The 16,159-nt window shown below is 48.3% G+C and overlaps 1 protein-coding gene across 1 annotated transcript; it reads left to right on the forward strand.

The window, feature by feature from the left end:
* Window positions 1–11,466: 11,466 nt before the first annotated feature.
* Window positions 11,467–15,935, forward strand: KCNJ15 (potassium inwardly rectifying channel subfamily J member 15). The gene is made up of 2 exons (XM_056119586.1): window positions 11,467–11,547; window positions 14,693–15,935. Exon 2 carries the CDS (start codon window positions 14,707–14,709, stop codon window positions 15,838–15,840), a length of 1,134 nt encoding a protein of 377 aa, XP_055975561.1. The 5' UTR covers window positions 11,467–11,547; window positions 14,693–14,706; the 3' UTR covers window positions 15,841–15,935.
* Window positions 15,936–16,159: the final 224 nt, after the last annotated feature.

A 16,159-nucleotide genomic window follows, 5' to 3' on the forward strand; every position in this document is an offset into this window, starting at 1 on the left:
GAGAAACGTGAAGGGTCCAAGTTGAGATTGACAGTGAAACTGAATTTCAAAACCTTTTGACACTCATCCCATTGTTAAATAGCGCGGTTCCAACCAGAGCCAAAGCCACAATTTCCTTTGTCTGAGCTGAGACTGTACTCGTGAGAATAATGAGCCTAGAAATCAGCAAAGGAAAGAATTTCACCCACGTAGCCAGGTAAAATGGCACGGAAGTCGGTATGAAAGAGATGGAGACCGCGTTTATTTTAAACAGAAGAAAAGGGGTCACCATGAAGCCAGCCTGAAATTGGGAGGAATATTTTAAAGATGTGCTTTCTCTATCTTTCTGCTTTCGGGATAGTAAAAAGAAAGAAAGAAAAAATAGGAGGCATGTGAGGCAAAGGAGGAGGTGAGTGGTTAGAGCTAGTGATTTCCCCCCATTAGTGAGAGATTTAGAAAGACCTTTTGGGGGAATTTATCCTAACGGTGGTAAATGACACAAAGGCGTGTCATGAAAATGAAGTCATCAAAGCCTCAAGCAACTCTTCTTGAGATGCCACCCTGAGCATTGGAAAAAATGAAGGCATCCTTGCTTATGCCCATTTTTTTTCTTTCTCTCTCAATGCCCTGCTTGGAGGCATGCAATTGAAAGCATGCCTCTCTACACAGCATCAGCAAAGCCAGATGCCTTTTCTACTGACTCTAGATTACAGTCAGCCAAACCCAGACGCCCTTCATTTCCTTTTTCCTTATCAAAAGATTTGAGCCATTTTCTCTGCATTACATTCGGTCTCATCCAGCTCAGAACAGTGAGGGTGATTCAGGAGCTAGCGAGAGGAACTGCTTCCCCGACAGAGAAAAGTTGGGAAAGTGAACTGGGGAGGCAAAGGGAATACAATTTGCATGGATTTATTTTTTCCTTCCCCCCTCAGACATAAATGTTCCTGTCTCCTCCGTCACCTCACAACAATGCAGGTCCAAGCCATGCAGTGATTAGAGAGAAGAATCTGCTTATTACCCAGTTCCTCACATGTTGGGGCAAGGAGAAACCAGGGTGGTAAACCAAAGGAAATTTCCATTTGCTCTTTCACCACCCTTCATTCTTACTCTATAGGAAAGTTAGCTGCTATTAAGTAATAATGTTCAGCTGAAGTTGGTCACTCGTAACAACAGACAGATGTATAATGTTTTATTTGGGTTAGCCAGCTCTCTTGCAAAGAAAGGACTTGAAATTAAACTGTCTTTACAGAAATATTCAGCAAATGATACCTCTGACTTCTCGCAGTACTCAAATGCTTTGCCATGGAAAATGGAAAAACGCATCTCGAGTTGAACCCCGTATCTGTTTAAACTTGTCTTAAGACAAGGAGAGGACGGTTGATGTTCTGGGGAGTGAAAAAAAAGTTTTTTTTAAAAAACAATCTGCACAGAGGAGTCAAGGGTATAACTGTACAAACCACATTGAGAGAGAGAACAGGATTTGTTTTCAGTGCTTATGGAATTTGAAACAATAATAATGGAATGGAAACATAGGGAAAAAAAGGCTAAATATTTGACCACAGAGGCAAGTGGGATCATTAGATGCTCACATGCAAGGCAAGATGTGGGGTTTTGTCCTTAAAGGAGAACGTGTTGCTTTTCCAGCATGCTATGGCAATAAAGTCAGAGCTAGCCAGTGCCCTGAGTCCGTGGACAAGTACTGGTCATGTAATCCTTGGCAAGGCGGGCTGTGTGCAAGGCACAGGTGCTGGAGAATTACCTCTGGAAGTTCTGACTCTGGGGAAGAATGCAAGAATTCTCAGTGGTCCTGCTCCTCTGTCATTAACTCAGGTGTCCCCATTTCCTGCCACCTTGTCTTTAGAAATTCAGGGAGAAGGATGGCTCATCTCAACTGGACAGACAACTGTCCACAGGGGTGCCAAGGAGCCCTGACCCTGACCCCAGAAGCACTGGAACTCAGTGTTACTGATCATCACTCCACCTTCTGCATCTCCCCTCCCCCCAGACACAATGGAGAGAGCTTAGGTTAGATGGGCACTCCTCAAAGAGTTCCCAAATGTCAGATTAAGTGCCAGACCTGGAGTTAAAGCGCGTTTCCGTTCCCTAGGTGTTCTCAGAGCCTGTAATCTAGCCACATGCGGGGGCGGCATTGGGGTGGGTGGAGACAGCTGTGGGTTTGGAGGTCTGGCAGGCAAAAGCTGTTCCAAGACTAACTGCAAATCTTTGTGCCACGCACTTCGGGGGAGGGGCAGCAAGGACACTGCTGACGCCTCATCAGCCTTAGCTACCCCCACCCTAGAATCCAGAATCTCTCCACAGGCCCCTGACATTCTTAGGTGTGAACCCAGACAACTACTCCCGGATGGTATTGACCATCCAAGGAAGAAACCCTGAAACAGGTTTCAACTAATTGCTGTTCTTTGCCCAAGAAATTCTTATTCTCCCGCCCAAGACAATTCAGCGAGGAGACTTTTTCGGCAAGCTGAGCACGCTTACCCGGCCGTTTCCATATTTGGAGGTGGACACCCATTTTTGAACCCAATATTGAACTTTCTCCTCATGTCAAAGGGCTCACTCCTTTATTTCAAAGTAAGTGGAGAGGGCCTTCAGGGACCCTGGGTGTCTGCTTGTGAATTTCCAACGTGTTCTGTTTATGTGGTGAATAAATCATTTTTGCTAAGTCTTGAGTCCAGCAGTTTAAGTGTCACCTGGAAACTTAGTGGAAAGGTAGATTCCCCATCCTTTAAAAGTTTGGGGCTGGGAGCTCTGAGGTGGGGCCCAGCCAAGTGCGTTTCAGTGAACGAGTGTCAGGAGAGCGTAGAAGTCACATTCCAGCAAAGCTTTGAGATACTGACCCGGGATGCAGGCTAGGAATGCTCCCTCCCTCCTAAAGCTTCTGAGAATTCGAATGATATTTGGCATTTGATAGAAGACCTCCCACCTACTAAGCAATAACTGAATGCTGGCCAGTTAATCTGTAAGTGAGAAGTACTTGCTGTGGGCTGCATCGTAGAGCATTGAAGAAGGGCTCTGCATGGGAAAGCTTCATCAAATATAGGCTGCATTTGATGGCAGAGGGTCTTAGTGCTCCAAGGGCACAATGAGAGTTTGCTGGCCAACAAGGCTTCTTCACATATTAATGGCATGGACATACATCAATATCTAATTTCTCTTGTAATACTTTTTCCCATGTGGAAAATAGAGACCAAGTTTTCTTTATGAGATCCAGGGTTAAAGCAGTGCATAACTTTTTTTTTTCTTTTTGGGTCACACCTGGCGATGCACAGGGGTTACTCCTGGCTCTGTACTCAGGAGTTACTCCTGGCGGTGCTCCGGGGACCATATGGGATGCTGGGAATCGAACCCGGGTAGGCCACATGCAAGGCAGACGCCCTACCCGCTGTGCTATCTCTCCAGCCCCAGTGCATAACTTTTTGAAAAAGTACCCAGTCCCTTTTTTTTTTTAATAGCAGCAAGAATTTTTATTTAAAGCTAAAGGAATCATAATGACAAAAATAATATTAGAACCCTCAAGGCATTTCTTCAAGCCCAATTAATGCTATGATTATTCACAGTAAATATATGTATTATTTCAATTCCAGTTCTTTTTTTTTTAAATAAATTTATTTATTTATTGAATCACCATGGGAAAGGTTACAAAGTTTTCAGGTTTAGGTCTCAGTCATGCAAATATCAAGCACATTTCCCTTTACCAAAACTTATTTTTTACCATGAAGAACCCCAATAAAACCCCACCCCCCACCCCTCCCAGTCCCTGCAGGGCAGATGAATTCTAGTTAACACTCTATCTGCTTTGATTAGATTCATTGTTTCAATAACAGATGCACCACTATTATTTAGAGTTTACCGCCCCCCCCCCCAAATCAGACATGCTGAAAAAGCATTGTGAAGTGATTTGCTTTCTACAGCGGGGTTCAAGAATTATATATATTGGTTTTGGATTTCTGCTATTTTACTTATTGACCCTGGAAGTATTTCTACTGAAAGTCAGATAGTTAAGAAACTGGTTTCTGTGCTCTGGAGCCGTGGCCGTGCTGGAGAGCCGCTAGTGGGGGGCAACTGGTGGCCTCGGTAGGGCGTGAAGGGCGGACCGAAACGCCCCCCTTCCCATGAGGTTTTAGTCGCCCCCAGTCTCCCGGCTCATACCTGCTGTCCACAAGGCTCCCATGCAGCCGCCATCTTTCTTTCCAGAGAGGAGAAGGCGACTGGGGCAACACCCTTTCCCCTCCGGACAGACCTGATGGCCTGGATTAACGCATAGTCCGTTCACTTTTCTGCTCCAAGCTGCTGGGTTCTGCATTAAGTCCTTGTGCTTCTGGGGTTGTGGCCGTGCTGGAGAGCCGCTCATGGGGGGCAACTGGTGACCTCGGTAGGGCGTGAAGGACGGACCGGAACGCCCCCCTTCCCATGAGGTTTTAGTCACCCCCACTCCCCCGGCTCATACCTGCTGTCCACAAGGCTCCCATGTGGCCGCCATCTTTCTTTCCAGAGAGGAGAAGGCGACTGGGGCAACACCCTTTCCCTTCCGGACAGACCTGATGACCTGGATTAACGCATAGTCCGTTCACTTTTCTGCTCCAAGCTGTTGGGTTCTGCATTAAGTCCTTGTGCTTCTGGGGCTGTGGCCGTGCTGGAGAGCCGCTTGCGGGGGGCAACTGGTGACCTCGGTAGGGCGTGAAGGACGGACCGGAACGCCCCCCTTCCCATGAGGTTTTAGTCGCCCCCACTCCCCCAGCTCATACCTGCTGTCCACAAGGCTCCCATGCAGCCGCCATCCTTCTTTCCAGAGAAGAGAGGGCGAATGGGGAAACACCCTTTCTCCTCCGGCAGACTTGATGGCCTGGATTAACGCATGGTCCGTTCACTTTTCTGCTCCAAGCTTCCAGGTTCTGCATTAAGTCCTTGTGCTTCTGGGGCCATGGCCGTGCTGGAGAGCCGCTCATGGGGGGCAACTGGTGACCTCGGTAGGGCGTGAAGGACGGACCGGAACGCCCCCCTTCCCATGAGGTTTTAGTTGCCCCCACACCCCCGGCCCATACCTGCTGTCCACAAGACTCCCATGTGGCCACCAACTTTCTTTCCAGAGGGAGGAGGGTGGAAGGGACCAACACCCTTTCCCCTCCGGGCAGACATGATGGCCTGGATTAACGCATAGTCCTTTCACTTTTCTGCTCCAAGCTGCTGGGTTCTGCATTAAATCCTTGCGCTTCTGGGGCCGTGGCCGTGCTGGAGAGCCGCTCGCGGGGGGCAACTGGTGACCTCGTTAGGGCATGAAGGATGGACCAGAACGCCCCCTTTCCCATGAGGTTTTAGTCGCCCCCACACCCCCGGCTCATACCTGCTGTCCACAAGGCTCCCATGTGGCCGCCATCTTTCTTTCCAGAGAGTAGAGGGCGAATGGGGCGACACCCTTTCCCCTCCGGACAGTCATGATGGCCTGGATTAACGCATAGCCCGTTCACTTTTCTGCTCCAAGCTGCTGGGTTATGCATTAAGTCCTTGTGTTTCTGGGGCTGTAGCCGTGCTCCAAACTTAACTATGATTTTCAGAGAGAAACGTTGGGTCATTTACTTTCCATGGATCACTTTGTATATAGAGAGATGTCACGCGGCCGCGCGGTTTTGAGGAAAAGTCCTAGTTCCCGCATACTCGAGCTGTGGTTGTAGAGGCTTCTGGTCACCAGGGTTCCATCTGGGGGAGGCGGTACCCAGTCCCTTAAAGTGCCCTTCTCTCCAATGAAAGTCATTTCTGGCATGATGACAATGACCTCAGTCCTGCCGCCATGAGCAAGGCCAGCCCAGAGGTGCTGGCCAGCCAAATGCTTCCGGCTCACAGATTGTTAGGGTCAGAGGCCCCGTATACCTTGCACAGAAAAGTTGTCAATTTGAGATAAATTTCAATATTGATTTAGAAGTCATTTAATAAGAAGAACCAGCCACCTTTTCCCAGGCTAGCCTTAGCGGTCAGGCCAATCATATTTTATACTGGAATTTAGTTGTATTTGGACTAATTTTTTCATTGTTCCTTCACTCTTTATGAGACATAACAGTCGGGACAAATCTAAAAAGGGGTGTCTCTGTGGTCACGCCTTCAGTAGTTATTATTTGTCAATGTGGTAATTGCTTGTCTATTAGGCTTTGTCATAATAACAAACAATTCCAGGGGAAAATGGCAATAAAAGCTTATCTTTCCTTAGTAAACTCGGGTTCTGTTGGTGCTAGGTCATCCCATCTCGCCCTCCTCAGGCTCCTGGGTAAGAACAAGCCAGTCAGAGATTCAACCAAAACTATGAGTCTTCCACAAATTCTCAGATGTGGCTTGAGTTCCTGTGTCTCCTACTCCGTTGGCCAAACCAAGTTCCCTGACCCCATCTGCCACCTGAGGTGAAAACCCAGTTCCTCACAGGCCTCAGCTCAGTAAAGGATTCTGGATGGAATCCAGCAGAGAGGGCCAGGAAATAAATGGGGGCAACAACCCCAAATCACAACAGCTGTCTCAATGAGGTTCTGAGTTTACGTCTCCAAAGCATACAACAACAGGGTGTGGATATCACTCCACTTGGGGCACTGAATGACCAACTGCATTGCTCTCGGGAGCTGTCACTCCTGCCCAGGCTTCAAATGCCTGAAGTACATGGGTTGCAGAAGGAAAGAGGATAAGGGCCAAAGAGTCTCCTGTGGGAATCTGTTGGGAGTCATCTTCTGCCGCCATGTTGTTTGCCAGTGAACTTTTCCATGTCTGAGGCTGCCCCAGCAAAGCCTCCCCTGCCCTTAGCTGACACTGATGAAGTCCAGCACTGGATTAAGAACTGTCTGACCAAGGACTGAAGCGAGTCCCAGACAGCTTTGAAGAGCAGGGAAATAGGGCACCAGCCAAAGTCGAAGGTCCCAGTGCCCCTGTTTTTTGTGGCCACGAGTCACAGGATCCAAAGAAAGGATAGCTAAGCCTCACTGATTTTATTTTCAATTATTTTTTAAACCTTTTGAGTTCAGTGAACCCCACATACATTCTTGTTGAGCACTTTTTTTTCCTATTTAATATTTAAACCTGTGTATCCTTAAAGTGAAATTTGATCCAGGTATTTCAGATTCTTAGCAAAGAAAGAGATCACCAAAAAAAAATTGTTTTGTCAGAAATATTTGACATCCCAAAAAGCTTGTGTAGCAACTTTTCTTACAAAACAGGAAGCTATTTTGCCAGAGCTTTAAATCAGAGTCCCTCAAATTCTAATTTTAGTCTGGAAATCCAAAATTATGGTTTGATTTGGACTTCAGTTTTCCACACTTTGCCATCCTGTTTGAAGGTACAAAGAATGACGTCACTTGAGGCCAGAATTGGGAAGATATGGCCCCTATGGTTAGTTTTGTTTTGTTTTAAATTTGCTATTTTTGTGCAGGTGCAAATACTTTGTTAGCTCACTGTAGAACTCAGGATAAAGTTTTTCCTGTGACAGCAAATTGAAAACTAGAAATTTGATTCCACAGAACTCTAAGGTTTTAGATAGTCTCAAGGTTGTACTATCTCTAAGAGAGAAAAAAATCATTCTAAAGTTATTTATTTATTTATTTCTGGGCATTGGTGGGTTTCCTGTACAGTGCTCAGTAAACCCAAGTCTCTGTCCTGGAGAGTCCTGGGTGATGGTTCAGTGCCAGGCACGAGGATGCAGTGTGTCCCAACCCTGCTGTGCTGGTAGTTACCCACAGCGATACTCAGGGAACTCCATACCAGTGTTTGGGGATGGAACTGGGTCAATCCCATGCAAGACAAGCACCTTGACCCTTGCACTATCTCTCAAACTCCAATCACTCTTAATTTAACTGCATTTCTTTTCTTAACAAAAGAGTCACATGACAAGAAATAAGAGGTTCCTCCTACTGTTGGGACAAAGACTTGGGAGAGAGCACGTAAACATATGTGGGCAGGAAAGGGGATGAGCAGATGCTATTGTGAGAACTAAAGGGCTTCCTCATTCCGAATTCTGGTGACTGTTTTGCTATAATTATTGAAAATGCATGTTTAATATTGTGCTGCCGAAGCGAGCACAGCACAGCGGGTAGAGCGTTTGCCTTGCACGCGGCCAAACTGGGATGACCCGGGTTTGATTCCTCCACCCGTCTCGGAGAGCCCGGCAAGCTACTGAGAGTATTTTGCCCGCATGGCAAAGTCTGGGAAGCTCCCCGTGACATATTCAATATGCCAAATACAGTAACAAGTCTCACAATGGAGACGTTACTGGGCCCGCTTGAGCAAATTGATGAACAATGGGAGGACAGTGACAGTGACAGTGACACGTTTAATATGACACAAATTCTTTATCCTAAGTCTATCTTATAACTAGGTGAAAATAGTTATGATACAATAAAAATATAGCTATGTAAGTACATAAAGTGATAAATATATTGTTAGTTATATTCATCTTACATATGCTATACAGTTCTATATCCTATATTACATGGGCACATTCTATATAGTATACCCCATACTGTAAATATAGAGAACTAGAAATATATAACTATCCTATGCATGATGTGTTACGTTGATATAGCATTTATAGTATAATCTGTCTTGTTCTGATATTTGGGTCACACACAGGTTTTACTCTTGTCTCTGGGCACAGGGATCACTCCTGGAGGGGTTCAAGGGGCATCATATGTGGTGTCAGGGATTGAATGAATCAAGGCAAGCGCCCTACCAATTGTAACACCTCTCTGGCCCCATTAGCATAATCTATTTACAACTTAAACATGCAGGCGATGGAAAGAATACGGTGTCATTTAGATCAGGTTCCACATATGAGGCTGCTTTAAAAGTCACCCCTTGGATTTGGACCTCTGGGGAACTGGCATTCATTCCCCTGTGAGGATGGTGGTGAAGGGGCCTTTCTGCAGTGGGATGAGCGGCTGTTCCTAGTGCCCACGAGTAGTGGACCGTGCTGTTTTAGAGAAAGTGCAAGGCTGAGGGATGTGTCCAAGGCCGCTGGGGCATGGTTCTCGGCCTGTGCTCCCAGAATCACAGCCTTGTGTGGGAGCCAGTCAGTGCTGCCAATCCCTGGGTGTACCCCAAACCTACTGACCCAGGCACTGCCAGTGACCAGATAGTTCCAAAGTCTCCATCATTGGCAAGGGCCGGTGGGGCATGGTGAAGGGCCCAGCCTGGGCAAGTCAAGGGGAGCCTGTGCGCCTGTTAGCTGTCGGGGACTTGGGTGAGTGACAGGAACTCAGTGCGTCTCTGGGCTCCCTTCCTGGATGGCCCTATCCCTGCCCCTCTGTCTCGGATTGGGGGGCAGAGAACAGTCACGCGTGGAAAGAGCTTGGCAGAGTGAAAGGGAGGCTGATGTATCCTGCATCGGTGTCACTTTGGAGCCGTATGATAATTGGTCACGTGAGTGTTTGATTTTCCTGTGGCCCTTGTTACAGTTTCTCCTCTGTCCCTCCTCGGCGGCTCTCCTGAACCTGCTCTGAGCCTGCCCACCCTCACTAGACACACACGAAATATTTCTTTTCCTTGGTCAGTTCTTGTCGCCCAGTGCGTGGGTTTCTCTGCCCTGGACTGAGTCCTTAGATCATTCCTTTTCCTTTGACCATATTTTTATTGGGGGAGGAGGACTGGGGATGGGTAGGAACACACCTAGCAGTGCTCAGGGGCTATTTCTACACCTAGCAGTGCTCAAGAAGACCCCCTGGCGGTGTGCAGGGGACCATGTGCAGGGCTGAGCTGCTGCTGCCTTCCTCCTGTTTTGTTCTCAGCTCTGGAGAGCAGATCCTCTATAAGTATCTTTCCAACTTACCAGCTACTTAACTCTATTCCCAAATGTGTTTTCTTTACTTACTGAAAACCGCAACACAGCCTCAGCATCCGGTGACTTCCTCTGTCCGCTTGACTCATTTGAACTGGGAAAGATCTTATTGGTCTCTGTATTTCCTGTTCTGGGATTCAGCTGCAGCAAAGAGAGCGCCATCCTAAAATTTATAATCCTCATCTGCATGTTGAAATGATATCATGAGAGCTAGAGTGATCAACGGTATTTCCAGAAACCCAAGAAAACTGCCACCAGTTGATAAGGATCATTGATCTATTTTGCTGATTTGTGGGATTCTTGAGGAGGGAAATTAAAAAAAACCTACCCTCGCTAGTCCTAAATTTTTGTAAATTACCATCTTCCCTAGACATTTTAGAATTTAAGCCAGGTAAGTAGCAGACTTGCTAAGGTGGGGTTTAAAAGCTATTACAGGCAGAAAAGAGGGTGCAAGGGGTAAGATATTTGCCTTACATGAGACAGAAACTACCTCTATCTCCAGCACCCCATATGAACCCCAGAACTCCGACAGCAGTGATCCCTGAGTACAGAGCCAGGACTGTCTTGAACACCACCCATGTGACCCAAAACCTCCCCCTGCAAACTCTTTAAATAAAGTAAAATAGAAAACTATTCAGTGCTATGAAGTGAGTATATGTAGCAAATGAAGTCGCTCTCATGAAAGGAATTGTTGAGGAAGCAAACGCTGTGAATTAAGAACATAAGATGGCATGAGAAAGCAGTCAGCTGGGGTGGCGAGTGTGGAGGAGGTGGCAGGTTTTCAACAGAGGAAGGATGAGGAGGTGGTCAGCCCTGTACACCAAGAACCCTGCCCAGGAGCAGGGGGTGGCCAGTGTCAGCTCAGGGTGTCTCAGCTGTCAGAGAGGAATTGTGGTTGCTTGCCATTATTGTGGGTCAGAAAAGCAGGAGGCATCAGCTACTGTCAAAGCCAGACCCACATGCCAGGTCTGTGTCTCCAGAGGGCTCAGAGGTGTTTCAGAAAAGGGGCATGCAGAGGCCCCGCTTAGAACTAGAACAGAAAGCAGCATACTCTGGGGGTCCAAGTGGGGTGGACAGTGGGGTGACAAAAACTCAGATCCAGCTTCCAATGACTTTGGACCTTGGTCTTCTTCTGGGAGCCGGATGGCTCATGGAGGCACTGCCGTCTCCCTGGCCCGGCCTTCTTGTCAGGAAAAATGTGTGTCAAATGCGATGGTCTTGACAGTCTTTTCAACTGTGCTGTCTATGACTCAACAGCCATAGTGCGTTTCCACAGGCGGTAAAAATATTCTAGACTCTTCCCTTCCAATTCCCACTGTTTACTTCCTCTGCACTTCCTCTTCCTGCCCTCCCGTTCCCCGGCCAGTCAGTTGACAGTAGGCCTCATGGGGGTGAGTTAACCCACTCTTCCCAGGGGCTGTGGCCACCGGGCTCCCTCCCGAGTTGGAGGGTGGGGGCTTCTGGGGGGGAAGGGCTGTCGTCTGGGTTCCAGTTGAACCCTTACCACACTCCTTGAGCCTCTGTTCTGGGCACCGTGCCAGATCACTAGGGCTTGGAAGAGGAATACTCGGGCCTAGCCCTGGGGGAATTGTTCAGGGTCAGTTTCTTGGTAAACACCTGTGAACCCACGTGTCCTGCTTTCTTTCAGGCCATTGCAGAATCCCATGGTAACCAGGTGGGTGCAGGAGAGCAAGGACACGCCACCCCACGCGAAGAAGACGACTGGTGATTCTCGCCCTGTGCGTGACCAGGTAGCAGAACTCGCTGAGGGCCAGGGCCGGGGAGAGGGTGGGGGAGGGACTGTTTCCTTTGCCTGCTGGACCCAGCAGCTTTGGATCAGGATGAGGAGTGGGAGGAGATGCAAAACTCAAGACACCTCCCCACCCCAGGGCCTAGGCTCCCCTGCCTGTTTCTAAATAGCCGCTTCTAAAACTGGGGGCTCCACTCTCGCCCGAGGTGGGCAGCATTGCAGCAAAGCACTTTCTGCAGGAGAGCAAGAGGAGCTGTACGACAGTCCAGCAGGGAGGGCATTGGCCTTGCATGTGACTAAGGAGGCGCCCTAGATGGTCCCCCTGCCCCACCAGGAGTAATAACTGAGCACAGAGCTAGGAGTAAGCCCTGAGCACAGCCGGGTGTGCCCCCTCCAATAAAAAATAAGTTTAAAAATGAAAGAGGGGAAAGGGAGAGGCCACACACCCCGTGCCTGGCCCATACCCCCTCACCATAGCGAGGTAGAGATGTAAGTTCTGTGGCTCAGGACCATTTTTCTCCCAACCTGGCAGAGCTGAGAGATTTTCTTTCTTTCTTTCTTTCTTTCTTTCTTTCTTTCTTTCTTTCTTTCTTTCTTTCCTTCCTTCCTTCCTTCCTTCCTTCCTTCTTTCTTTCTTTCTTTCTTTCTTCCCTTCCTTCCTTCTTTCTTCCTCCCTTCCTTTATTCCTTTCTCTTTCTTTCTCCCTTCCTTTCTTCCTCCCTTCCTCCCTTTCTTTCTTTCTTTCTTTCTTTCTTTCTTTCTTTCTTTCTTTCCTTCTTCCCTTCCTTCCTTCTTTCTTCCTCCCTTCCTTTATTCCTTTCTCTTTCTTTCTCCCTTCCTTTCTTCCTCCCTTCCTCCCTTTCTTTCTTTCTTTCTTTCCTTCCTTCCTTTCTTTCTTCCTTCCTTCCTTTCTTCCTCCCTTCCTTCCTTTCTTTCTTTTCTTCCGTCCTTCCTTCCTTCCTTCTTTCTTTCTTTCCTTCTTTCTTTCCTTCTTGCCTTCTTTCTCTTTCTTTCTTTCCTTCCTCCCTTCCTTTCTTCCTTCTTTCTTCCTCCTTTCCTCCCTTCCTTTCTTTCTTCTTTCTTCCTCCCCTCCTTCCTTCCTTTCTCTTTCTTCCTCCCTTCCTCTCTTCATCCCCTTCCTTCCTTCCTTCCTTCCTTCCTTCCTTTAGTTCTTTCTTTCCTCCATCCTTCCTTCCTTCCTTCCTTCCTTCCTTCCTTCCTTCCTTCCTTCTTTCTTTCTTTCTTTCTTTCTTTCTTTCTTCCTTGTGCCCATGGGACACTGGTGTATCACACACACACACACTTGGATACCCGAAGCCTCTGCTGTGACTTCAGGAGAGCGAGTGGGGTACAGGCACCGCTTCCCCAGCACCTTGGTTTTCCTTTCCAAGTGCCCCATGTCCTGCAGCTACATCTGTCTCTGCTGGCTCACATTGCGGCTGGGCTGGGCTGGGCTGGGGGCAGGCAGCAGGGCGCTCAGGTTCCCAACTTCGATGGCGTCCCCTTTCTCTGGGCTACCAAGCAGCATGCCAAGAGTCGGACAAAGCCCGCTCTTACCCACAGTTCCTGGAGTTTTTTTCTAAATTGCCCTTACCACCCCCGCTCCCCAAAGGGACGCTGAAGAGGCTTCCGGGAATCAAATCAGCACTGTGCTATGGGGAGGCTGTCTTTGCAAATGAAAAAGTGCTTTTCCTTGCCAAGAACAAACAAATCAGTTCAGGAGGGGCACTCAGCAAGTGACACTCTTCCTAACCTCCACAGGAAAGTCCCAAAACCCTGGCAGAGGCCCTGGAGCCCACTCACGGTCAGCGGCTGAGGGATACAGTTTCAGTTTCCTTGAACTGATTTGTGCAAAGGATTATGGTGGAAACTCCAATTGTGATAATGCTGCTTCAACTGCAGTAATTCGAGGCATGAATCACAGCGCGGGCGAGCAGTCCCTTTTTCCAGAGGGATTTTGTTTTATCATAAATAGAGTGGCGAGGGAGGAAGTAACATGCCTGGCAGGTAAAGTCAGCTGCAATCACTCCCAGGATCCTATTATCTCTTGTGAGGAATGTAGGGGCAACTGACCCCAGATACCAGGCAGGCCCTATAAGATGCTGTGTGGCTCACCCCCTGCTTGTTCCTTCTGCTGATGCTGGCCAGAGTGTTCTCTTGGGCTCGGCGTGGGGACCGGCCTGTTTAGGTAGGTCTCTGCCGCTGTGATATTCGATGCCTGCAATTATGTACTTTTCCATTCGCTTTTAAACGAGATGCCAAATGCTGTTTCTCTCTAGTTCCGAGGAAGCAAGGCAGATTTTGTGCGTCTCTTGAAAATGGCATATTAATAGTGTTTTCCTAAAAATAACCAGTGTCCTGATCAAGTGGTTAGTGAAGCTCCTTTATTCGCTCTTTCTGTGAGTGGGCGGTTAGGTAGCAGGCTTTCCCCCGCATCAAGAACGCAGAGAGAGGTCGTAGAGTTGAGAGTATTTCAGCAGACTGGGTTGTGGGGGAGTGGATTGCTAGATAGCAGAGAGAATGTCACCCAAACAGATCCTTTTAAAAGCACTTAATGGAGGCTCCTCAACTTGGAAAGCTATGTATTAATATCCTTGGCTACTGTGTCAAGAGCTCTGTGTATGAGGCACGTTTCAGCTCTGTGATTATTGAATGGACACTCAGCCAACTTATTTGTAAGTAGACCCATGGAAACCCAGCGAAGTGGCACATCAGGAGACATTCACATTGCTTTGGAGGAAGAAGCGTTCAGCATATGGTGGCAGAGAGAACGCGAGGGTCACTTTGTTTTGATTGTGAGGCTTGCGCAGCTGCTCTCTCATCCACTCACAACCAGATGCCTCATGAATACACACTAGACCCACTTCCCAGATTAAAGAGTTGAGGGACAGAGATGGAAAGAAACTTTCCCAGGTCACTCAGCAACCCCCTGGGAGTCAGCCTATAATTATAATCCAGGCGGGTCTGTCTCTCCTCTCCTGCCCTCCCCAAGTCCAATGGGTTTGTCTTCCCTCCAGACATTTCGGTCCCTTTCTCCCCTCCACTCACATATCCTTGTTGATGTCATGTGATTTTTCCATTTTGAGTTCCCAGGGACCCCCCTCCTGTGGCAGCATGATGGACCTCTCCCTTTATTATTTCCTCAGGTGGGACAGAGACCATGACGATGGACGCCATCCACATTGGCATGTCCAATGCCTCGCTGGTGAAGCACACGGCCGGAGCCGGACTCAAGACCAACAGGCCCCGCGTCATGTCCAAGAGTGGCCACAGCAATGTGAGAATTGACAAAGTGGACGGCATCTACCTCCTGTACCTGCAGGACCTGTGGACCACGGTCATTGACATGAAGTGGAGATACAAACTCACCCTGTTTGCAGCCACCTTTGTGATGACCTGGTTCCTCTTTGGAGTCATCTACTACGCCATTGCCTTCATCCACGGGGACTTGGAGCCCAGCAAGCATATCTCCAACCACACGCCCTGCATCATGAAGGTGGACTCGCTCACGGGGGCCTTCCTCTTTTCCCTGGAATCCCAGACCACCATTGGCTATGGAGTCCGCTCCATCACAGAGGAATGTCCTCACGCCATTTTCCTGTTGGTTGCTCAGTTGGTCATCACCACCCTGATTGAGATCTTCATCACTGGCACCTTCTTGGCCAAAATCGCCAGACCCAAGAAGCGGGCAGAGACCATCAAGTTCAGCCACTGTGCCGTCATCACCAAACAGAACGGGAAGCTGTGCTTGGTGATCCAGGTGGCCAACATGAGGAAGAGCCTCCTGATCCAGTGCCAGCTCTCTGGAAAGCTCCTGCAGACACACGTCACCAAGGAGGGGGAGCGCATCCTACTGAACCAAGCTAGTGTCAAGTTCCACGTGGACTCTTCCTCCGAGAGTCCCTTCCTCATTCTGCCCATGACCTTCTACCACGTGCTGGATGAGACAAGCCCCCTGAGAGACCTCACACCTCAAAACCTGAAGGAAAAGGAGTTTGAGCTTGTGGTCCTCCTCAATGCCACGGTGGAGTCAACTAGTGCTGTCTGCCAGAGCCGAACGTCTTACATCCCTGAGGAGATCTACTGGGGCTTCGAGTTTGTACCCGTGGTTTCTCTCTCCAAAAATGGCAAGTACGTGGCGGATTTCAGTCAGTTTGAACAGATCCGGAAGAGTCCAGACTGCACATTTTACTGTGCAGATTCAGAGAAGCAGAAACTGGAGGAGAAGTACAGGCAAGAGGATCAGAGAGAAAGAGAACTGAGAACTCTTTTGCTACAACAGAGCAATGTCTGATGGTGGTGGCAGCACCAAGGCTCAGCTCTGTGAGCTGTTTCCATGTCTTCACCCCTTCAAATGCAAAGGTCACTGTGAAAATGAAAATAGATGAATGTCCTCTCCTGCACCAACTACACAATCTGTCTCCTCTTTTGATCTGGTGGTTGGCCAGGCATTTCTGCATGTCTGCATTTCTGTGGGTTCTTTTTTAGATGCTTTCTTTGAACTGCATTCTCGAAAATCGAATTTTCTACAGAGGGGCCCATTTCGAAGAGCTTGGTAGAGCGCCATGGAAATAATGCTCTGTGGGATGCACAGATGTTTAACAACGCATACT

This window comes from Sorex fumeus, unplaced genomic scaffold (genome assembly GCF_029834395.1).
Source record: "Sorex fumeus unplaced genomic scaffold, SorFum_2.1 ptg000041l, whole genome shotgun sequence".
NCBI lineage: Eukaryota > Metazoa > Chordata > Mammalia > Eulipotyphla > Soricidae > Sorex > Sorex fumeus.